General features: G+C 31.7%; 1 protein-coding gene across 1 annotated transcript in view; it reads left to right on the top strand.

Annotated features, from left to right (window-relative positions):
• Nucleotides 1–22,791, top strand: part of LOC128204553 (myosin-2 heavy chain-like) — a 28,439-nt gene extending 5,648 nt beyond the window's left edge. The window contains exons 3-21 of the mRNA XM_052905962.1: nt 1,636–1,698; nt 2,718–2,780; nt 3,671–3,733; nt 4,530–4,592; nt 5,492–5,554; nt 6,337–6,399; nt 7,298–7,360; nt 8,202–8,264; nt 9,175–9,237; nt 9,968–10,030; nt 10,892–10,954; nt 12,347–12,409; nt 12,878–12,940; nt 13,798–13,860; nt 14,038–14,089; nt 14,400–14,488; nt 19,155–19,354; nt 21,769–21,893; nt 22,624–22,791. Coding sequence (XP_052761922.1) covers nt 1,636–1,698; nt 2,718–2,780; nt 3,671–3,733; nt 4,530–4,592; nt 5,492–5,554; nt 6,337–6,399; nt 7,298–7,360; nt 8,202–8,264; nt 9,175–9,237; nt 9,968–10,030; nt 10,892–10,954; nt 12,347–12,409; nt 12,878–12,940; nt 13,798–13,860; nt 14,038–14,089; nt 14,400–14,488; nt 19,155–19,354; nt 21,769–21,893; nt 22,624–22,658 — 1,383 coding nt within the window. The 3' untranslated portion in view covers nt 22,659–22,791. The remainder of the gene's footprint in view (nt 1–1,635; nt 1,699–2,717; nt 2,781–3,670; nt 3,734–4,529; nt 4,593–5,491; nt 5,555–6,336; nt 6,400–7,297; nt 7,361–8,201; nt 8,265–9,174; nt 9,238–9,967; nt 10,031–10,891; nt 10,955–12,346; nt 12,410–12,877; nt 12,941–13,797; nt 13,861–14,037; nt 14,090–14,399; nt 14,489–19,154; nt 19,355–21,768; nt 21,894–22,623) is intronic.
• The last annotated feature ends 2,057 nt before the right edge of the window (nt 22,792–24,848 follow it).

Below are 24,848 nucleotides of genomic sequence, written 5' to 3'. Positions count from 1 at the left end.
TAGCAATACAGTAGTCAATTACACTACATCCGTTTTGATTAATAAATGTAAATTTATCATATATTCTATCACAGTTATCTCTAAGACGTCGTCCATTCAAAATGAAACAAGAGTACGACTTGCAAAAGTTAAGTAAAAGTCTTCCACAGTTGTTTACAACAGAGTCACACGACTGCCTTATGCTTGTGATATCTCCATCAAAAATATCCCTGACATTATGAAGCTCTGGTACCTCAACAAATGTTATATAATCTGGCAAAATACCGGTCCTTGCATTAAAATCACCACGCAGTAGTAGTTCATAACACTTAAAGATGCACTCTTACTCCCAGATAAGATTTACCACAATTAATAGTATTGTTTTAATTTTCCAAAAAGGATGAATAAATGTCGAAAACAATGGTTCTTATGAAGGATACAGAGTTTAATTTGAAAGAAATGAGCATAAAACACGGTATTTCTGCCTTATGAGACTATTGTAGACCACATTAGATATTTTAGCATTCACCAATCATTTAATATTTTTGCGCTTTCTAATATTAAATACACGGTTACAGTCTTGTAATCAGTAATTAATATTGTCCATAAATGCATTATTTAGTAAATAGTTAAACGTTTACCAGTCAAAAATGATGTTTATTATACATGTGTATGTATTGGTTTTGAATAAGAGTGTCACTTTAAAATTAGTGTCTGCAATCAAATCTTCCAGCCTTTGCAAACATTAGTAATTACTATTAACATAAAAAGGAGGGTTTTCAGGAGGCGAGTACACTGATATTAACAATACATCTCGGACACAATTAAACAGTGATTTAACAAATAACACCATCACTCCAAACTCAAACTCATCACATATCCTTTTAACTAACTTATTTAACTGACTCTTAATCATAACAACACCTCCCATTGATCTTCCTCCTACAATAGACAAATCGCAGGCACTTCTTTATTTTTGAAATACTATGCATTTCTAGATTATCTATTTGTAACATTCCAATAATATTGGGAAAATATAGACACTTTTCCATATCTGAAGCTTTATATTCATCGCTAGGAATATCAATGAATATTAATTTCGTAATACAAACCGAAAGTGTAGACTGTTCAAGTCATTTTCTTAAATGGAAATAGTAAATTCAGTTTTTATACATTCAATACCTGAAAAAATAGCTGAGATCAAAATTATTAGTTTGATGTAAAGTCCATTTTTATATACTGACAAATATTATTCGTATGCAAGTTAATCTTATTGCAGATGGAACTTTTATTGGTAGGAAAGCAGCTATCGATGTGAAAGTACGAGACGTGATATCACTCATTGATGCTTTAAAATGTTGCGATACCTTTGAATAGTGTTGCTTTGTAAGCACTGTTTACACCGGTGTTATATCAAAGATCTTTATGTATATACGGTATTTTCCATCAATGCTTACCATATTAAATGGTTAACATTGCTTTTTGATCCATTTAGGCACGACAGAAACTCGAAGTGGAGGTAAAACAACCTTAGAAAAGTGCTTTATAAGCACTGTTAACACTGGTATAACATCAAAGATCTCTAAATCTGTATACGGTATTTTAGATCAACTCTTACCATGTTACATGGCTTACACTACTTTTTGTTTCATTTAGGGAAGACAGAAACTCGAGGTGGAGTTAAAACAAACGAAAGAAGACTTGAATCGAACTGAAAGGGTGAGCAGTGATAGATAAATGGCATTACATGGGCGACAACGAACAGTGTTTGTTAACGATTGATGAATGTAATGACAAACGGAACAGCGATCGCCCTATTGATATATTATTCATTTATATTCGTGTTCTACAGTTGTTATGTTTTATATCTATTAATCGATATGAGTTGTATCTAGCAATCATGAATAGTTCTTGTCATCGATATCTTGTATGTTTTAAGGGCAGAACAATACTCAATATACAACTATCTAAAACGACTTCATTATAATTAAAAACAAAACTGATGAAGGGCGTTCAAAACATGACTAGAACAAACAGGCACTTCTTTCTTTTTGAAATACTGTGCATTTCTTATGAAATATTAAAATAATATTGGGAAGATATATACTCTTATGCATTTATGAAGCTTTACATTCATCGCTAAGCATATCATTCAATAATATCTTCGAAAATCGAAACCGAAAATTTAAAGTGTGTAAAGCCATTTTCTTTTATGGAAATCATAAAAAAGTGTCCATACATTAACTACGTAAATTGTATTTTACTTGTTTTAATTGATATACATGGTATATACCATGAATAGTTCTTGTCATTGAGCAATAGTAAATGCACAGTTATCTAAAACGACTTAATTACTATTATATATATATAACTAAAATTGGCGTTTACTACACTACTTGAAATCAGAATATTTGTTCGATGTTAACCACATCTTATAGTCTTTACAACACTGTGGATATTTAATATAGATTTATTACAGGTAAAACATTTATAAAGATCATAGCAGCTATCGATATGAAACCACGAAACTTGATAAAACACATTCATAATTCAAAATGCTGAGATATCTTTGAGTAGTCTTGCTTTATATAATTGCAGTATGTTTCTACCTCGTGTAGGCAAAGCTAACACTGTCGAATTGAAACAGGTATACACTCCAAGCTCTTCAGGAATATACAATATTTTCTATCGATTCATACATGTTATACATTGCTAACATTGCTTTATGTTCCATTTAGGCACGACTGAATGTCGAGGTTGAGTTCGAACGAACGACACAAGACTTGTATCGAATGGAAAGGGTGAGTAATGATAGATAAATGATATGGGCGAAAAAGAACAGTGTTTGTTAACAATTGATGAATGTATTACATACGAAACAGAGATCGCCCTTTTGATAAACAATTCATTAATATACATTTACTATACTCATTCAGTTGTGTATCTATTACTCTATATAATATATATTTACTAATAATGAATAGTTCTTGTCATTGATATTTTGTCTTTTTCAAGGAAAAGCAACAGTCAGTGTAGACCTATCTGTAACTACTTCATTAGTACAAAATATGAAAAATGATTAATAACTTATCATAGGCATTTGTTTATTTGTTTTTCAATACTGTGCATTTCTAAGCAATTTATTTTGAAACATTCCAATAATATTGGGAAGTTATATACTCGTATGCATATCCTAAGCTTTATATTAATCGCAAGGCATATCATTTAATATCAATTTCGAAAAAAGCACCGAAAATGAAGAATGTTGATGTCATTTCCATATACGGAAATAAAAAATAAGTGTTCATACATTCAATACCTCAAATATATCTCATTACGTGAAGTCAAAAAATAAATTTGCATACATACAATTCCTCAAATATATCTTATTACGTGAAGTCAAAATGATAAGTTGGATGTAAACTACATCTTTATAGTTACCATGTTATGCGTATGCAAGATAATCTTATTGCATATAGAACATCTATTGGTAGCATAGCAGCTATCAATGTGAAAGCAGGAAATTTGATATTACTCATTCATACTTCAAAATGTTGCGATATGTTTAAGTAGTGTTGCTTTGTAAGCACGGTAAACACTGGTATAATATCAAAGGTCTTTATGAGTATAAGATATTTTTAATCAATGCTAACCATTTGACATGGCGACTTTTGTGTTTTGTTCTATTTAGGCACGACAGAAACTCGAGCTGGAGTTAAAACAAACGAAAGAAGACTTGGATCGAACTGAAAAGGTGAGCAGTGATATATAAATGGCATTACATCGGCGAAAACGAACAGTGTTTGTTAACGATTGATGAATGTATTGACATACGGAACAGCGATCGCCCTATTGATATATTATTCATTTATATCCATATTTTATGGAAGATCTGTTGTGTATCTATTTATCGATATCGGTTGTATTTACCAATCATAAATAGTTCTTCTCATTGATATCTTGCCTGTTTTAAGGATAAGCACTATTCAATGCACAACTGAAACGACTTCATTATAATTAAAAACAAATCTAGAAATGAGCGTTTGAAATATTAATAGCATATCACAGCCACTTATTTAATTTGATTCAGTGTGCAGGGGAAAGCTATATATTTTTGCATACTTAAAGCTTTGAATTCATCGCTAAGCATTTCATTCAATATTAATTTCTGAAATCGAAACCGACAGTTTAGAATTTTTAAGTCATTGCTTTATATGGAAGTAATAAATTAATTGTTCATACATTCAATACCTGAAATAAATATCATTACCTGAAATCAAAATATTTAGTTTGATGAAAACTACATTTTTATATACTGACAAATATTATTCGTATGCAAGATAATCTTATTGCAGATGGAACTTTTATATAGGTAGCATAGCAGCTATCGTTGTGAAAGTTGGAGATTTGATAGCAGTAATTCATGCTTAAAAATATTGCGATACTTCTGAAAAGTGTTGCATTGTCAGCACCGTTAATACTTGTATAATATCAAAGATCTTTATGTATATACCCTTGACATGGCTAACATTGCTTTTTGTTCCATTTAGGCACGACTTAATGTCGAGTACGAGTTAGAACAAACGAAAGAAGACTTGGATCGAAATGAAAGGGTGAGCAGTGAAAGATAAATGGCATTATATGGGTGACAGCGAGCAGTGTTTGTTCACCATTGAATGAATGTATTAACATATGAAACAGCGATCGCCCTATTGATATATTATTCATTGATATCAATTTTCTACAGTTGTTATGTTGTGAATCGCTTAATCAATATGAGTTGTATTTATCAATCATAAATAGTTATTTCCATTGACATCTTGTCTGCTTTAAGGAAAAAGCAATACAGAGCTATCTGAAACGACTTTATTATAATTAAAAAACAAAACAACTAGAAATGGGCGTTTATGATTTAAATAGCAAAAAACTGGCACTCCTTCGTTTTGAAATACTGTGCATTTCTAGACATTTTTTATGAAATATTCCAATAATATTGGGTATTTATATACTCTTATGAATTTATAAAGCTTTATATTCATCGAAAAGCATGTCATTCAATAATACCTTCGAAAATCGAAACCGAAAATTTAGAATGTTTCAAGCCATTTTCTTACATGGAAATCATAAAATAAGTGTTCTTACATTAACTACATTAATTGCATTTTATTACTTAAAATCAAAATATTTGTTCGATGTTAACCACATCTTTATAGTCTTTACAACACTGTGGGTATTTAATATAGATTTATTACAGGTAAAACATTTGTAAAGATCATAGCAGCTATCGATATGAAACTACGAAACTTGATAAAACACATTTATAATTTAAAATGATGAGATATCTTTGAGCAGTCTTGCTTTATATAATTGCAGTATGTTTCTACCTCGTGTAAGCAAAGTTACCATTGTCTGATTGAAACCGGTATACACTCTAAGCTCATCAGGTATATTAATTATTTGTATCAATTCTTACATGTTTGACATGGCTAACATTGATTTATGTTCCATTTAGGCACGACTGAATGTCGAGGACGAGTTAGAACAAACGAAAGAAGATTTGGACCGAACTGAAAGGGTGAGCAGTGATGGATAAATGACATTACACGGGCGAACAATATAATGTTTGTTAAGGCTTGATGAATGCGAACATACGAACAGCTATCGCTCTATTGATAATATATTACTGTATGTTCTACAGTTGTTAAGGTGTGTATCTATTAATCGATATGAGGTGTATACATCAATCATGAATAGGTCTTGTCATTGATATCATGCCGGCTTTAAGGTAAAAGCAAAAGTCAATGCACAAGTATCTGAAACACCTTCATTAGTATTATATAAAAACACTAGAATGGGAGTTTAATATATAAATAGCGAAGTACAGGCACTTCTTCATTTTAAAAATACTGTGCAATTCTAGACAATTTATTATGAAACATTCCAATAATATTAGGAAGAAATATACTCTTTTGTATTTCAAAAGCTTTATATTAATCGCTAGCGATATCAATTTATATTTGAAAAAATAAACCTAAAGTGTGTGTAGAATATTCATACCTGTGATCAGAGTTATTAGTTTGATGTAAACTACATCTTAATATACTGACCATTAATGCGTATGCAACATAATCTTATTGCAGATGGAACTTTTATAGGAAGCATAGCAGCTATCGTTGTGAAAGAACGAGTCTTCATATCACTCATTCATGCTTTAAAATGTTGCGATACCTTTGAATAGTGTTGCTTTGTAAGCACTGTTTACACCGGTATTATGTCAAATATCTTTATGTATATACGGTATTTTCCATCAATGCTCACCATATTAAATGGTTAACATTGCTTTTTTGTTCCATTTAGGCACGACAGAAACTCGAAGTCGAGGTAAAACAAACGAAAGAAGACTTGGATCAAACTGAAAGGGTGAGGAGTTATAGAAAAATGGTATAACATGGGCGACAACAAACAGTGTTTGTTTACCATTGATAAATGTATTAACACACGAAACAGCGATCGCCCTATTGATATATTATTCATTTATATCCATATACAATAGTTGTTCTGTTGTGTATCTATTGATCGATATGCGTGGTATATACCAATCATGAATAGTTCTTGTCATCGACATCTTGTCTGCTTTAAGAACAGAGCAATGGTCAATGCACAGCTATCTGAAATGACTTCATTATAATTACATATAAAACTGAGAATGTGCGTTTAAAATGTAAATAACAAAGCACATGTATTTATTGAATCTGATGTACTGTGCATTTCTAGACGATTTATTTTGAAACATTCCAATACTATTGGGAAGATATATACTCTTATGCATATCTCAAGATTTTTTTACCGCTAAGCATATCATTTAATATTAACTTCGAAAATCGAAACCGAAAATTTAGAATGTTTAGGTCATTGCTTTATTTGAAAAGACTTCATTATCATTATATACAAAACTGAGAATGGGCGTTAACTACATTACTTGAAATCAAAATAATATGTTTTATATGAAACACATCTTAATAGTCTTTAATATACTGAGGGTATGCAATATAGAGTTATTACAAAACAAACAATTTTAAGGAGTTAAGCAGCTATCGATATGAAACTACGAATCTTGGTAAAACACATTCATGATTTAAAATGTTTCGATATTTTTATTAGTCTTTATATAATTGCAGTATGTTTCTTCCTCATGTAAGCAAAGTAAACACTGTCGGGTTAAAACAGGTATACACTACAAGCTATTCGGGTATATAAAATACTTTCTATCAATGCATATATATTTGAAATGGCTTACATTGCTTTATGTTCCATTTAGGCACGAGTGAATGTTGAGGTTGAGTTAGAACGAACCAAACAAGACTTCGATCGAACGGAAAGGGTGAGCAATAAGAGATAAATGCCATTACATGGGCCGCAAAGAACAGTATTTGTTAACGATTGATGAATGTATCACAGAGATCGCCCTTTTAATAGAGTATTCATTTATATTCATATACTATATTTGTTCTGTTGTGTATCTTTTACTCTATATGAGTTATATATACCAATAAGGAATAGTTCTTGTCATTGATATTTGGTCTGTTTTAACGAAAAGCAATAGTCCACGTAGACCTATCTGAAACAACCTCATTATTATCAAATATAAAACTGGAAATATGCGTCTTAAAAATTAATAACTTATAACATGCACTTGTTTATTTCTAAAATACTGTGCATTTCTAGACAATTTATTTTGAAACATTCCAATAATATTGGGAAGATGTATGCATATCTTAAGATTTATATTCATCGCTAGTCATATCATGCAATATTTATTTCGAAAATAGAGACCGAAAATGTAAAATGTTGATTTCATTTCCCTATACGGAAATTATAAAATAAGTGTTCATACATTCATTCCCTCAAATATATCTAATTATCTGTGATCAGAGTTATTAGTTTGATGTAAACTGCATCTTAATATACTGGCCAATAATGCGTATGCAAGATAATCTTATCGCAGATGGAACATCAATAGGTAGCATAGCAGCTATCAATGTAAAAAAGCACGAAATTTGATATCACCCATTCCAACTTTAAAATGTTGCGTTACCTTTAATAGTGTTGTTTTGTAAGCACTCTTAAAACTAGTATAATATCAAATATTTGTATGTATATAAAATATTTTCCGTCAATGCTTACCATTTACCATGGCTAACATTGCCTTTTGTTCCATTTAGGCACGACTGAATGTCGAGGACGAGTTAAAACAAACGAAAGAAGACTTGAATCGAACTGAAAGGGTGAGCAGTGATGGATAGTTTGCATAACCTGGGCGAAAAAGAACAGTTTTTGATAACGATTGATGAATGTAGTACATTCGAAACAGCGATTGCCCTATTCATATATTATTAGTTTGTATCAATTTTCTACAGTTGTTATGTGGTGTATATATTGATCGATATGCTTGGTATCGGTATATACCAATCATGAATAATTATTGTCATTGGCATCTTGTCTGCTTTAAGGACAGAGCAAAACACAATGCACAGCTATCTGAAACGACTTCATTATAATTACAAATAAAATTGAGAATGGGCGTTTAAAAATAATCAACAAAGCCCAGGCACTTTTTATTTTCCATAATTATTAGGGATTTGTTGACAGTAATTTTGAAACATTCCAAACATGTTGGAAAGGTCTATCTATACTCGTATGGATTTATAAAGCTTTAAATTAATCGCTTAGCATTTAAATCAAAATTACTTTTGAAAATAACAACTGAACATTAAGAACTTTTGAATTCATTTTCTATTACGGAAATCATAAAATAAGTGTTCATACATTAACTTCCTGAGTTTACTTCACTACTTGAAATCAAAATAATGTGCTTTATATGAAACATATTTTAATAGACTTTGAAATACTGAGGGTATGCAATATAGAGTTATTACAGATGAAACATTTATAAGGAGTATAGCAGCTATCGATATGAAACTACGAACTTAGTATAACACATTCATGATTTAAAATGTTGCGATATTTTTTAGTGGTCTTGCTTTATTTAATTGCAGTATGTTTCTATCTCGTGTAAGCAAATTTAACACTATTGAATAGAAACAGGTATACTATAAAAGATTCTTATGTCTTATAATATTTTCTATCAATTCATACATGTTCGACATGGCTAACAGTGCTTTATGTTTTATTTAGGCACGACTAATTGTCAGCATTCAGTTCAAAAAAACGACACAAGACTTGTATCAAATGGAAAGGGTGAGCAATGATAGATAAATGACATGGGCGAAAAAGAACAGTGTTTGTTTACGCTTGATAAATGTTTTACACACGAAATAGAGATCGCTCTTTTGATAAACAATTCATTTATATTCATATACTATATTTGTTCTGTTGTGTATCTATAACTCTATATGAGTTATATATACCAAAAATTAATAGTTCTTGTCATTGATAATTGGTATGTTTTGATGAAAAACAATAGTTCATGAAGACCTATCTGAAACAACTTCATTATTATCAAATATAAAAATGGAAATGGGCGTCTTAAACATTAATAACATATTACAGGCATTTCTTTATTTGTAAAATACTGTGCATTTCTAGACAATTTATTCTGAAACATTCCAATAAAATTGGGTATATACTCGTATGCATATCTTAAGATTTATATTTATCGCTAGGCATATCATTTAACATTAATTTCGAAAATAGAAACCGAAAATGTAGAATATTTATGTTATGTCATTTCCCTAATCGGAAATCATAAAATAAGTATTTAAACAATCAGTACCTCAAATTAATTTGATTACCTCAAATCAAAATTATTAGTTGAATGTAAACTTCATCTTATTGTCTTACTAATGTTATGCGTGTTGCTTTGTAAGCACTTTTAACACCGGTATATTATCAAAGATCTTTATGTATATAAACTTTTTTCCATCAATGCTTTCCATTTGACATGGCTAAAATTGCCTTTTCCATTTAGACACGGCAGACACTCGAGGTGGAGGTAAATCAAACGAAAGTAGACTTGAATCGAACTGAAAAGGTGAGAAGTGATATATAAATGACATTACATGGACGACAATGAACAGTGTTTGTTCACGATTGATGAATGTATTGACATACGGAACAGTGATCGCCCTATTGATATATTATTCATTTATATCCATATACAATAGTTGTTCTGTCGTGTATCTATTGATCGATATTTGTGGTATATACCAATCATGAATCGTTCTTGTCATTGACATCTTCTCTGCTTTAAGGAAAGAGCAATAGTCAATGCACAGCTATCTAAAATGACTTAATTATAATTACATATAAAACTGAGAATGTGCGTTTAAAATGTAAATACCAAAGCACATGTATTTATTGAATCTGATACACTGTGCATTTCTAGACGATTTATTTTGAAACATTCCAATACTATTGGGAAGATATATACTCTTATGCATATCTCAAGTTTTATTTTCACCGCTAAGCATATCATTCAATATTAACTTCGAAAATTGAAACCGAAAATTTAGAATGTATAAGTCATTGCTTTATATAGAAATCATAAATTAGGTGTTCATATACATGAATACCTGAAATAAATATCATTACCTGAGATCACAATTATTAGTTTGATGTAAACTACATCTTTATATACTAACCAATAGTATACGTATGCAAGATATTTATATTGCAGATGGAACTTTTATAGGTAGCATAACAACTATCGTTATGAAAGTACGAGACTTGATATCAATCATTCATGCTATAAAATTTTGCGATACCTTTGAATAGTGATGCTTTGTAAGCACTGTTTAAACCGGTATAATATCAAAGATCGTCATGCATGTACGGTATTTTCCATCAATGCTTACCATTTGACATAGCTAAAACTGCTTTTTGTTCCATTAAGGCACGCCAGAAACTTGAGGTGGAGGTAAAACAAACGAAAAAGAACTTGGATCGAATTGAAAAGGTGAGCAGTGATAGATAAATGGCATAACATGGGCGACAACGAACAGTGTTAACGATTGATTTATGTATTGACATTCGGAACAGCGATCGCCCTATTGATATATTATTCATTTATATCCATATACTATAGTTGTTCTGTTGTGTATCTATTGATCAATATGCGTGGTATATATCAATCATGAATAGTTCTTGTCATGTGTATCTTGTCTGCTTTAAGGACAGAGCAATGGTCAATGCACAGCTAACTGAAACGACTTCATAAAAAGTATTTATAAAACTGAGAATGGCCAGTTAAAACATTAAAATAATGGTTTATATAATTGCAGAATGTTTCTTCCTTGTTTAAGCAAAGTTAACACTGTCGAATTTAACAGGTATACTATGAAAAATCCTTATGTCTATAAAACAGTTTCTATCAATTATAGGTGTTATATATTACCTACATTGCTTTATGTTCCATTTAGTCACGAGTGAATGTCCTTTCTGAATTACATCAAATGAAAGAAGACTTGGATCGAACTGAAAGGGTGAGCATTGATAGATAGATGTCATGACATGGGTGAAAAAGAAAAGTGTTTGTTAAGGCTTGATGATTTTATTACATACGAAACAGAGGTCGCCCTTTTGATAAAGCATTCATTGATATCCATATGCTATATTTGTTCTGTTGTGTATCTATTGATCGATATTTGTAATATATACCAATCTTGAATATTTCTTGTCATTGACATCTTCTCTGCTTTAAGGAAAGAGCAATAGTCAACGCACAGCTATCTGAAATGACTTAATTATAATTACATATAAAACTGAGAATGTGCGTTTAAAATATAAATAACAAAGCACATGTATTTATTGAATCTGATATACTGTGCATTTCTAGACGATTTATTTTGAAACATTCCAATACTATTGGAAAGATATATACGCTTATGCATATCTCAAGTTTTATTTTCACCGCTAAGCATATAATTCAATATTAACTTCAAAAATCGAAACCGAAAATTTAGAATGCTCAAGTCATTGCTTTATAAGGAAATCATAAATTAGGTGTTCATGCATGAATACCTGAAATAAATATCATTACCTGAGATCACAATTATTAGTTCGATGTAAACTACATCTTTATATACTGGCCAATATTATACGTATATACGTATGCAACATAATATTATTGCAGATGGAACTTTTATAGGTAGCATAACAACTATCGTTATGAAAGTACGAGATTTGATATCAATCATTCATGCTATAAAATAGTGCGATACCTTTGAATAGTGTTACTTTGTAAGCACTGTTTACACCGGTATGATATCAAAGATCGTCATGCATGTACGGTATTTTCCATCAATGCTTACCATTTGACATAGCTAAAATTGCTTTTTGTTCCATTAAGGCACGCCAGAAACTTGAGGTGGAGGTAAAACAAACGAAACAGTACTTGGATCAAACTGAAAGGGTGAGCAGTTATAGAAAAAAGGCAATACATGGGCGACAATGAACCGTGCTTGTTTACGATTGATGAATGTATTAACATATGAAACAGCGATCGCCCTATTGATATATTATTCATGTATATTCATATACTTTAGTTGTTCTGTTGTGTATCTATTGATCGATATGTGTGGTATATACCAATCATGAACAGTTCTTGTCATTGACATCTTGTCTGCTTTAAAGAAACAGCAAAAGTCAATGCACAGCTATCTGAAACGACTTTATTATAGTTATATATAAAACTGAAAATGGGCGGTTTAAAAAAATAAAATAATGGTTTATATAATTACAGACTGTTTCTCCCTTGTGAAAGCAAAGTTAACAATGTCGAATTTTACAGGTTTACTATGAAAAATCCTTAGGTCTATAACATATTTTCTATCAATTCTAGATGTTATACATGGCTTACATTAATTTATGTTCCATTTAGTCACGAGTGAATGTCCTGTCTGAGTTACAACGAACGAAAGAAGACTTGGATCGAACTGAAAGGGTGAGCATTGATAGATAGATGTCATTACATGGGCGAAAAAGAACGGTGTTTGTTAACGATTGATGAATGTATTACATACGAAACAAAGATCGCATTTGATAAACAATTCATTTATATACATAAACTCTATTTGTTCTTTTGTGTATCTTTCACTCTATATGAATTATATATACCAATAATTAATAGTTCTTGTCATTGATATTTGGTCTGTTTCAAGGAAAAGCAATAGTTCATGTAGACCTATCTGAAATTACTTAATTTTTATTCAATATAAAACTGGAAATGGATGTCTTAAACAATAATAATTTGTCACAGGCATTTCCTTATTTTTAAAAATACTGTGCATTTCTAGACAATTTATTTTGAAACATTCCAATAATATTGGAAAGGTATATATCCGTATGCATATCTTTTTTTTATCTTCATAGCTAGGCATATCATTCAATTCATATTAATTTCGTAAATAGAGACAGAAAATGTAAAATGTTGATGTCATTTTCCTATACGGAAATCATAAAATAAGTGTCCATACATTCAATACCTCAAATATATCTCATAACCAGAAATCAAAATTACTAGTTGTATGTAAACTACATCTTTATTGTCTTACTAATTTGACGCTTATGAAAGATAATCTTATTGCAGATTGGTAACATAGCAGCTATCAATGTGAAAGCACGAAATTTAATATTACTCCTTCATAATTTAAAATGTTGCGATATCTTAAAGTAGTGTTACTATGTAAGCACAGTTAACACTGGTATAATATCAAAGATCTTTATGTTTAATAATTATATGATATTTCCCATCAATGCTTACCATTTGACATGGCTTAAGCTGATTTTTGTTCCATCTAGGCAGGACAGAAACTCGAGGTGGAGTTAAAACTATCGACAAAAGACTTGGATCGTATTAAATGGGTAAGCAGTGATAGATAAATGACATTGTATGAGCGAAAACAAATATTGTGTGCTAACGATTGATGAATGTATTAACATCGGAAACAGCGATCTCCCTATCGATAAAGTTTTCATTTATATTCATATATTATATTTACCATGAATTATTCTTGTCATTGGAATATTGTCTGCTTTAAGGAAAGAGCAATATTCCAGGCACAGCTGTCACATATAAAAGACTGCTTCACATGTACGTTATCCTTAAATAACTATATTTTATACAGGTACGTTAACATTATTATATTGACAAAGGATTATATTGTATATTATATTATTTAAATTATATTGATAACATTGCTATAAATTGTTGTAATTAATTTTTAATTTAAGGAAAATAATAGCTGGAACGTGAATAATGATGTTTTAACAATAGGATATGCGGTGCTTTCAACCGCTCGATTTTAGCTTGTTGAAAGGATTCTGCTGCTTTTAATAAAATATGTCCGTTTTTTCGTATCCGTTATGAAGCGGTCAGTTTTTAATGTCATTTTATTTCTAAGGGACTCAGCCAGCCGGTACAGTTAATGTCTCAGAGTGCATGTATGAAGTCATCGAGCTCGTTTTTACAATCCCGGATGGCATTCAGACGGTAATCATTTTGTGTTCTTTACTTTATAAATCACGAGTTTCAAGCTAAAGGATACTTGCTTAAACAGTTTAATATCATTAGAAAATATGTTCATAAAAGTTTGCTCATGAACCAACATTGGATGTATTGTGGCGAAATACTGCCATTTATATACCGATTCGCTTTGCAAAAACTTTCCATGTATTAAAAAAAAACAACACACTTTTCCTTGGCTAAAAATGGTGTAATTCTTCAAGAAAGGTTAACGTTGTCAAGCCAGTCAATGTTACAAGCTTGTAAATTCAGGATAGTGTAAGTATGTATACATTATAGAACAGTTCTGGTGTTTTATATACATTTATATAAAATAGCATTTTAACCGATCTGTTTGTTTATTAGAAATAACTCATATTAGACAGTATACTAATTATTGTTAGTAAAGTTCAAAACACAAAATAAACAGTAAGACAATGCCACAATTGCAAACATGGAAATAACCATTACAGATTTGTTAATACAAATTTAACGTTTTAATTCATAAAAGTCTCTTTAAAGTATTCAGTTTTAAGAGTTCAGTAAGTGAATGCAATACATCAATTTTGTATGCTAATAATGATGTGCATTGTAGTTTCTTCAGTATATTTAATTAAAAAACAACAACGCAACAACAACAACAGTTTATGCCTTGAATGAGAATCGCCGTATACGCAAACACTTGTTTACGTTTTGCATTGTTAATAAATATTATATAATATACGTATAGCGACATGGTATATAGAATGTTCAAGTACGATTTAAATGCTTGCATTATATCATACGAATGTTGATTCTTAGCTCTTAGCTATGTAACCAATTTGAAATGATTTATGGTATTCCTCTAATCATAAAGCGGAAGGACATGGAAAATCACAAAACAGCCCATCCTTTGTAAATGTAAACAAAGTCCAATTTAAAGAACACGTTGATCGAACGATTTAACGAACAATGGGAAAACATGGATTGGGTTCAATAACCTAAACCTCTTTGACCCTGACATATGATCTATAAAAGCTTTTTTTTACCAAGCCCTAATTTTCAGTTGTTGCCAAATTCAAAACAATACATTCTTGGAATGGAAACCATAGCGATTTGTTAAACACAAAACATACATCATGGTACTTATGTGTGTTCGAATGCTTAATTATGCCATATCTGAATGTTGGGTGCTGGTTGTATTCAAAAGCATATTTCGATAAACAAATCCAATGGAACACAACCTTAAAACGTAATGCAACACTTTGATTTAAATATGGCAATAATGTATGTGTAGAGATATGCTATTCTAGTAACAGTATATAATAAAGTAATTAATGTATATGTATTTAATGACAGAAGTTACCAGTTAGATAAAATAAATTTTCTTCAAACAAAACTTAACTATCTAACAAACTAAGAACTAGCATGCGCTGCAAGCATTGTATGTTTTACAGGCATCGAATGCCTTAACATTATTTAAAATGTATTAAGTCTAAACTTATTTTTGTACAACGATTGTGAAAGGAGTTATTACAACATAACGTTAATCACTCTCGTTGGCACGATTTTAAGCGAGAATGTGGTCTTGTGTTGTGGGGGAGACCGGATAACCCCCCAAAAAACCTGCTTGGTGACCACAAACCATACTCACGTGCGCCCGAGCCGGGAATCGAACCCGGGTCGCCTAGGTGAGAAGCGAGTGCGCTAACCACTACGCTAACCCACTGGAACCGGATTTTCAAACTCAATCATTTTCTTAAAAATTCAAAAAAAATCTTATAATTCCTAACTAAAAATTATAATACCGAATTTGTAAAAAAATATTGAAAAATATATTTTTTTCAAATATGCACTTTGTCCTGTATATATTTGAAAAAAAATATGTTTCATTTTTTTTTTTACATATTCGGTATTATAAATTTTAGTAAAGATTTCTTTTGATTTTTAAAAAAAAAATGATTGAGTTTGAAAATCCGGTGCCAGTGCGCTAACCGGACAATCTGTAATGGATTTAATCCCGAACACCATAAGTTTATACATGTTTGATGCATGCCGCTTTAATAATCGGAAATGACATTATCGGAAATGACATTTTGGAAGCAATATTAACCACCAAATTAACCAGGTTGTAAATTCGCAAAATATATATTATAATTATACAAAATGACATATGTTGGTTACAAAAAAAGGGATTTTTAAAAAAATAAATTCGTTATTGCAAGTCTTTGCCAAAGTCGAATTACTGTCAAGCTAGACCAGTAAGGTCATGTAATAATTTCTGACACTTGCCAAAAGTAGACAGCAACCATGTTAAATTTTACGATAACAACTAAATGAAGATTTTACATTGGAGTTAAACAACTCTAGTTAAATGGTGCAACACGGTCAATCAAGTCAGCAAAATGAAGGTGTGTAATAGTTATATCATAGCCAGTGCGCTAACCGGACAATCTGTAATGGATTTAATCCCGAACACCATAAGTTTATACATGTTTGACAGTAAGGTCATGTAATAATTTCTGACAGCCGAACCGGCTCGGGCGACCAAGGTCGAAAAATACCTTGATATCGTGCGAAACTTGATAAATGACAAAAAGGACTTTTCGAGTGTACTCGTATATGACAGGGACCATCAAAGTGATGATATGTTTTCAAAGCAGGATTAGTCGGACATTCATGGTGTGTTCGGATAGGTCATGTGCTGATAAAGACAAAAAAAGCGTCATCTGATCGAGCCACAGTTGGCTCAATTGCAAAGACGAGAGTAGCTCGATAGTCAGTAGCTAGAGTTTGAACATCAATAGGTCGCAATTAGACGTAAGCTCAAATTGCAGGCCGTACTAAATGAGCTTGCGTGAACAGAGTAAGAAGACAACAGCGACTCTAACTCCAGTGTTTCGAGTGCAATATCAAGATCCAAGCAAAAAATTACCAAACACTGTGCTCAGTTCCGTCGAAAAGGTGGAGCAATATATGCGGGGTCTTCCCGACGTTTCATCAAATGTTGAGACTAAGTTTAGCCCCGATGCAGCACCATTCAATAACAGGACTTATCAAAGTACGGTACTATTCAATGGACATAAGACTATGACCAACAGTGTGCAGAGAAGCTTGAACCTACCAAAGTCTAAGCTACTGACGTTCACTGGAAATCCTACTGACAACTGTAAATTCATCTGCAACTTTTGAGACTAATATTGAGTCAAGTATAAATGACAGTAGGTTAAGATTGGTTACTTTATTCAATTTTGATATATCTAAGTATCAAAGAGTGGGCAGGAAGATTGCATTTCATACATCGTATGCAAGAAATGTTTGTTTATGTAGAGTTTATAATGGTCTCCCCACTGTATTATGGCTGGACCCTCTGTGACACCATCGCGACTTGAGTTCCCCAAGTGGTCCCAATTCCAGTCATATCTAGACAGTAGACGAGTTAGACACTGTTAAGAGTTCGATACAAGGAGATACCATTGCGATATCTAAGCTCTTTTTAATATAACCGTGCATGGATTAAGGTACCTGCCCAGTGTAAACACTTGATACACTTTTCCCTGTAACCATATTTATATGAAACACTACAGAAACAAGTCCAGTAGTCGAAAGTTTTAACATAAACCCCGTTCAATGGCACAGAGACAACGCCAATGGCATAAATTTAGTGTACTTAGATATACTACTATAATGACCATAAACAAATTTTGAAGAAGTTTTCCTTAATTTATGGTATCTGAAACCCTGTTTGAACCAAGTTTTTAGTTTCCGTAGTGTCAGTATGATAAAGGCTTTGCCGCATTCAGTACTCTCAGTGTTTTGATACCGTATAATGAACGCAAAATTACATATTTTTGAATTTCAAAGCGTGTATAATACATGACGTAGTAAACATACCAAACATTCAAGGTCAAACCCAAGCTATCAGGGTTGTCTTGTATTGCTTGTGGAAAAGGACCGGTTCCTTTCGAAAGGGGAATTCTGAATACATGCAAATACTTAATAAATATTAATAAATATGTTTAAGTCTATGTGAAATATAGTTAATATATAAACGGGGTTGTAATAGTTTCAAACTATCTTAAAAGGTGGTGATTGATTTGCAGAAATTTGTGTTGATAAACAAATGTCAGACAGATCATCATTTAGATATAGGCGTCGAAATAAAAGCTTTTTACAATGCATAAAATGGTTTTCATATTATACCTCGGTGGTAGTTGTTGCTGAACCTGTAAACAAATATACCGAGTTATGATATGATTCCAAAATATGTTTCGTGTGTAAGTTCAAAGTCATCATCCGAAAAAAAGTAACCATAACCCCTCCCCCCTCAATTAAAGTTATGATTGCACATTCAATGTATAGAGCGTTGAAACTTATGGAATTTTCGATAAATCTATTACCTGTCTAACAGTTTTGAACAATTAATTGAAATACTGTTCATGTGTCTGTCTTAGTTGGCGGGAATGTACACGATGTGAGTTTCTGCATACAAAGCCGTTTTTTTAACTTAATTACTGTACATTAAATATATGTTTACATAGTATTTAGAAGTGATGAACTTAAGTTGAAATATTTTTTTTACTAATATGACCACACTGAAAGTATAATGCAGACGCTGTGATTATTATATCAATTACATCACGTATAATATAACGTTTGTCTTCCCTACTTGCAGAGACTCCATCCGTCCCCGGGAAAACCGTATAACGGTGGCACGTTCACAGGGCGTTTGAGAGTAAACGATGAGGAAAACAAGGTGGTATGTAGGATGTTGAAGGCGGCTTTCAGGAGGGGACGGATGTTCACCTTTGGGAATAACGGGGAAATTGTCCTAGATGGCGTCTCATTGTATGATCATCAACTGATTGGATGGAGGTTATACTATTTTGCAAATATAGTTAGTCTTCTGAGTATGTTAAAGGTGGCGTTCAGGATAGGGCGAGTGTTTACAGTTGTGAAATACGGGAGTTTGTCCTGTAGGGCGTATCTTTGTATAATGATGCAGTGTATGTTTACAGGTATGAATACTCTTAACAGCTGTAAAAAGAGTCAGCTTAGGATCGGCAAAAGAGCATGGGTGTTCACTGAATGAAGGGAAAGTTGTCCTTGGGCCATGATTGCGAACAGTCTCAAGTCCCAGTCGAGACTCAGACTAAGAAAATACTTTATATGGAGAAACACAAAATCATACTTCCACTGCATTTATCAAAAATATGTAAAAACTAGAAAATCATTCAAATAGTTACATATTTCAGCAAATTTAACCATCAATGCTCTGATAGAAGGAAAGATACATTGAAATGAAGTTTTGCCATAATGAGTATTGAGTCTGAACCCAGACTTGAGACTGTTTGTAATCACTACCCCTGGCGTCTCGCTGTTTAAGGGTCCAGTCTCTGCGCGAAACGCAATTGTCATTGAATTAATGTCACAAACGTCAGCCTAATCATTTACTGAATTTACTGCACTGCCCATACGAAGTGTTTTCCGCTCTTTTGAGAGAATTTACAAGATGCGAACATTCATCAAATGACACAAAAACAATCGATCATAGTATCATGAATACATTTTTTAAAATGCAATACCTATCCTTACCGTTTTCATTAGAAACGGTAAGATTCACCATGGTCTGAAAACTGGACGCTTAAGTAGTGTTTAGAATATGATAAAGTTCATGGATGCATTTAATTGAAACCCTTGCAAAGATTTAGCTCATGAATAAATTCAATTGAAACGCATATGCATATTTAACGTTAACTTCTTTTGTGAATCTTAATTAATAAAATGTTGATAAAAAATCCTTCTCTGTCGTGATTGTAGTTGAAAATGATCACAGTGACTTCTGAATACTGTAGCGTGTGATTTAAGATATTTTTTTTTATTAAGGAAACACATAAATTGTCAACGATCTCGTAAGATACTCAAATATATAACGTATCCTCATACTATTTTGGTACTACCTAAGTTGTTTCATGCGCAAGCCGTTTTTGGACTAGAGAACATTCAAAAAAGGTAACTTCATGTTCGATTTCAGTTTAATAAAAGCAAATATATATAAGTTTTATGTATAATGTAGTTTTTCTCGTTTATAGTTAATTTTTGTTATGAGATTATAAGTATCTTTCATGGCCGAGAGTGTAAGATTCATTTCGAGGCGAGCGTAGGTTGTTTTGCGAAAACGAGGTTTATCGAGTTTCCTCAAAACACCCTGCGCGAGGGCCGGGATGAAACTACCTTACACGAGCTGCTATTGTAGATGCTTTTTATCGCACCTCAGTTTAACAAAATTAGATAAAAAATGTAATTTTTGCTGGAACTCTTTTGTGCTTAGTGAAAAAAAATGCGTATGGATATGTGATAATTCGTGGTTGTCATGGATATTCGCACAGTGATTCACATTATGTTAGTAGTCAAATCGGTCTCAAAATAGTTCTACGGAGGGTGAAGCATTGTTTCTTGAAAGGTGCGTGAAAACTGTTTTATGATGACATTTGAAGCGAGAAATATTTAGCGTCCTAAATATAGCCACAAGACACGGTTTTCATGATGCCACAGACGACTTTCTTCAACAAGGGAGGTAATTAAAATATGATGACCATTAAAAAGGAGTTACATACGGGCATTTTATCTTCGCCCGTGGGCAAAATAAGAATTTTTAGCATGTTTTAATTATTGGATCTACTTATCCGAGGTGGAAAAAACAAGTAAGCTTAGAAATGGTGCCATAATTTAACTGGGTAACAAGGTATACGGTTAAAGAAGCTTTCAGAGAACTAGCTTTGTTGTTGGAATATACCGTTGATACTTCTTTGCATGTACATTTCCTATTCTAAATACAATGCTATGACGTTTCTCCACGATATTACACGTATTTTAAAACGTTGTAAAACAATGACACATATTAGACTGTATAAATGCGAAGTACGTATTTATTTTAAAGAAAACCTGGCGGACACGATCCTTGGTAGTGTTTTATTGTTTGATAATATGACGTATAAATTCTTGTTTAACGGTGACTATAGAAAGAAGAGTAATGTAGGGGAGGCTGGAAGAAATATATTGGTACAGAAGAGTTTGCTTTCTTTTGAAATGTATGTATTAATGGATTTCAAACAAAGTGAATACGTTGTGTGCAAAAGTGTCATGTTCTATTATTATAATATTATGAACGAAACTTCGCCTACAAAATGATGGTTGAGTCATAAAATAGGTGGACACATTACGATTTAGAGTTAACTTTTCATGAATATACTCTTTCGGTCTTATTATAGCAAAACTTTTATTTTAAGGTCGTATTTGTGGGGGAACTACGCTAAATACATACAGACGGTAAAAGAAGAGCTCATAGTCAAAGGCATCACAGAGGAGGACATTGATCAAACGGGGAAGTTGGGAGAAACATTCACTGTTGATGGTCAGTGACGATTCCACTTCGATCTTGATTAGACTTTTGTTTTCGATACTCTAACTACAAATGTCCTATGTTCAAATAAAAGCATTCTGGTGTTGTATATAACATGGTATGCCAAATTTCAGACTTTCTCGCAACCATCAATTTCGGTTTTGTGCCTTTTTCACGTTTAGTTTGGAACTGCATATCTTCTTCGCACTAAAAAAAGTTTAATTGAACTATTGATAACGTCATAACTTTAGCATTTTGAGATCATTATCAAAAGTAATGACCTTGCTGCCAATAAAGTATTACTTTTCTAAAAACAAAATAACTATATTTATAATAAATCATATCTTAAAGGTTTAATAAAAAGAAATATTGTATTTCCATATCACAATAGTTCAAATTGTGTTTGAATATGCAATTTCCATGTAAAAAATTATAATTCAAAACGTATTAAAACACAATGGTAATTAACAAGACATTACATTATTCAGTATTTTCTTCAAATTAAATATTATCTGGATTTAGTTTTCCTTAGTGGTTTTCTTAAATAGTATGGTTTCGTAAACAAAGTATTATATTTCCATGTCACAATATTCCATAATTGATAAAGTAGGATTTTGTGTTTATATCGTTTGACTGTTTTAGAGAATGGTATGTGATTTTCAGTAAGTGGGTGGGGTATTTGTTATGTAAATTGTTTGCACTTAGAGGATTGCAATACATTCAAAGATTTTAAATATTTCAGGTTTATCTTTGATCGAAGCTTTTCCGAGTTCTTAAATGCGCTGATAGTGGAGTGGGCAGACACAGCATTACAGAGACGAATGAAGAGCTACTAAAGACGAATCTTAAAAAACGGACTTTCTGTCGATTGTCTGTGAATTGCTCTTGTGTCTCTCTCAATGACCTTATGTTGGAGCGGTTAAAATGGTTAAGGTTCAAAGTTCAATGGTAAAGTTTACAAACCTAAGGGTCTTTGGTCAAATAAGAGACAAGCACTTCTGTCCTCATGTTCTTACATGGAGAAGCATTTACAACTTTTAAAGTTTCTATTTTCCATATGTATTTTTATCTATCACTTTTTTAACTTGCTTTTAATCAAGCGTTATTGATGCGCGTGTGGCCTGTCTAAGTTGTTTATACGTTCTGTTTTTATTGTGTAGTGTCTTTTGGCAGTTGTTGTAGACGTGTTACGTTAGAAAAGAGCGATATTAGAATGTGTAATATTAACAGAGATTTGCTGATAAATTATTACAGATATTGTAGATATATTTCAATGATATATGTAATTCCTCATTATTGTATTTCAGTTTAAACTGTGAATGCTTAAGTCATTTGTCTAAATACTAATTGCAAAAAAATTCGGATTTCAATATTTGTATTACCTTCATTTCTATTAAGTCTGTATTAATTGGCCAGAAGACACTTAATATCTTATAAAGTCTTATTTTGTCTTATTTCATATCATTCAATTTTGTTTTTGAAGCGCAAGTATGTTCCATTGAAGTCATACATATCATAATATGGTATCCAATGTACTGTTGCTGTTTTATAATAGAATCACTGAATGTAGTTATTGACATACACAATTGAATGTGAGTTATGAAAATGATTTGATTTACTCCATATCATGTCTGTTTTGTAATATTATTGCACATAATAATCGGAAAATAAAACCGGATATACTCAAAATGCTTGGGTTTCTACTTGACCTTGAATATGCATAACACTTAATTGTTAAAAGATACGTGTTCAATGTCTAACCTCATTGATCTGTATCTCATTGTATCCATTTTTATTGTAATATACACATGTACATGCAATTACAATCGCCCAAAAAACTCTGTAGTTAGGCGTCCAAGACCGAAGATCATGGTTTAATTAATGATATAAAGCGCGTCGGATAAACGACAGTTCAAACCTGTACCAGTTACACTCAGTTTAGTGTAAATCTTGGCATGAACAGTACTGGTTAGGAATCTTGCAGTGTATTGATTTATAAAAAAACAAAAAAAAAAACAACAACCAACAACAACAACAACAAAAAATCTTTATTTCACTAAGGTCCTACATACATGACAACATGAGGATAAGAACGATTGATCAGTAGTATAAATAAGACCTTAATAATATTAATACGAAGAAGTATAACTTTGTTTGAAGTTAAAATGATGTGTATTTTATAAAGTGTTATAGATGCATGGTAAACGTCTCTTACAATCGGAACAGATGGAACACCATCGGGTAGCCAAATGTATCCAGTACTAGAAAAAAACATTCGATCGGGAACCTAATAATCAATAATCGTCATCTTAGAACCTTCAAATAATAAGTATCTTCTTTACGATGTGGTCTTCAATGGATTCTACAAACGTGTTAGTATACATTTCTCATTCAAACACAACATATAGTCAGTACAATGTTCAAAATTATAAACAAACAATTTTATCTTTTCACAATCTTGCATATACGCTGTCATTGTATACGCATTTGATTGTTATAGTCTCTTTATGTTTCTTTTTTGTCACATATCATTACGAATATCTTTAAATGCACTCATTTTGTTCAGCTAGAAAGAAAGCACAACTTTACACAGGAAAAAGTTCGCAATGAAGTACAGTGTGCTCTAATATGTTCTCAAGATTGCGTGATCACGAAAGAAAAACTCTCTGGTATGAACAGCCCCATCTGTAGAGTATCTAGGTTACAAGCTGCGATACATACATATTTTATAACATTTTGTTTATATCATAGATGTATTGTAAACATCTCATTTGCTAATTTGTGTTCATTATTCCATTTATTTCTATCTAGAACAAAAAGCTAGAGTGCACAATTGTCTAATGATCAGTAATTTCGTCATATTTATTCTATTTCTTATTCCGAAATAAATGTTTTTAATGTATCAACCATGACTGTATTCAAACTTAATATGTGAATCTGGAAATATTTGCTTCTATTGACGTCAAA

The sequence above is a fragment of the Mya arenaria genome, chromosome 10 (genome assembly GCF_026914265.1).
Source record: "Mya arenaria isolate MELC-2E11 chromosome 10, ASM2691426v1".
NCBI lineage: Eukaryota > Metazoa > Mollusca > Bivalvia > Myida > Myidae > Mya > Mya arenaria.
Note: the sequence above shows the minus strand (reverse complement) of the source record. Positions and strands in the feature narration are given on the sequence as shown.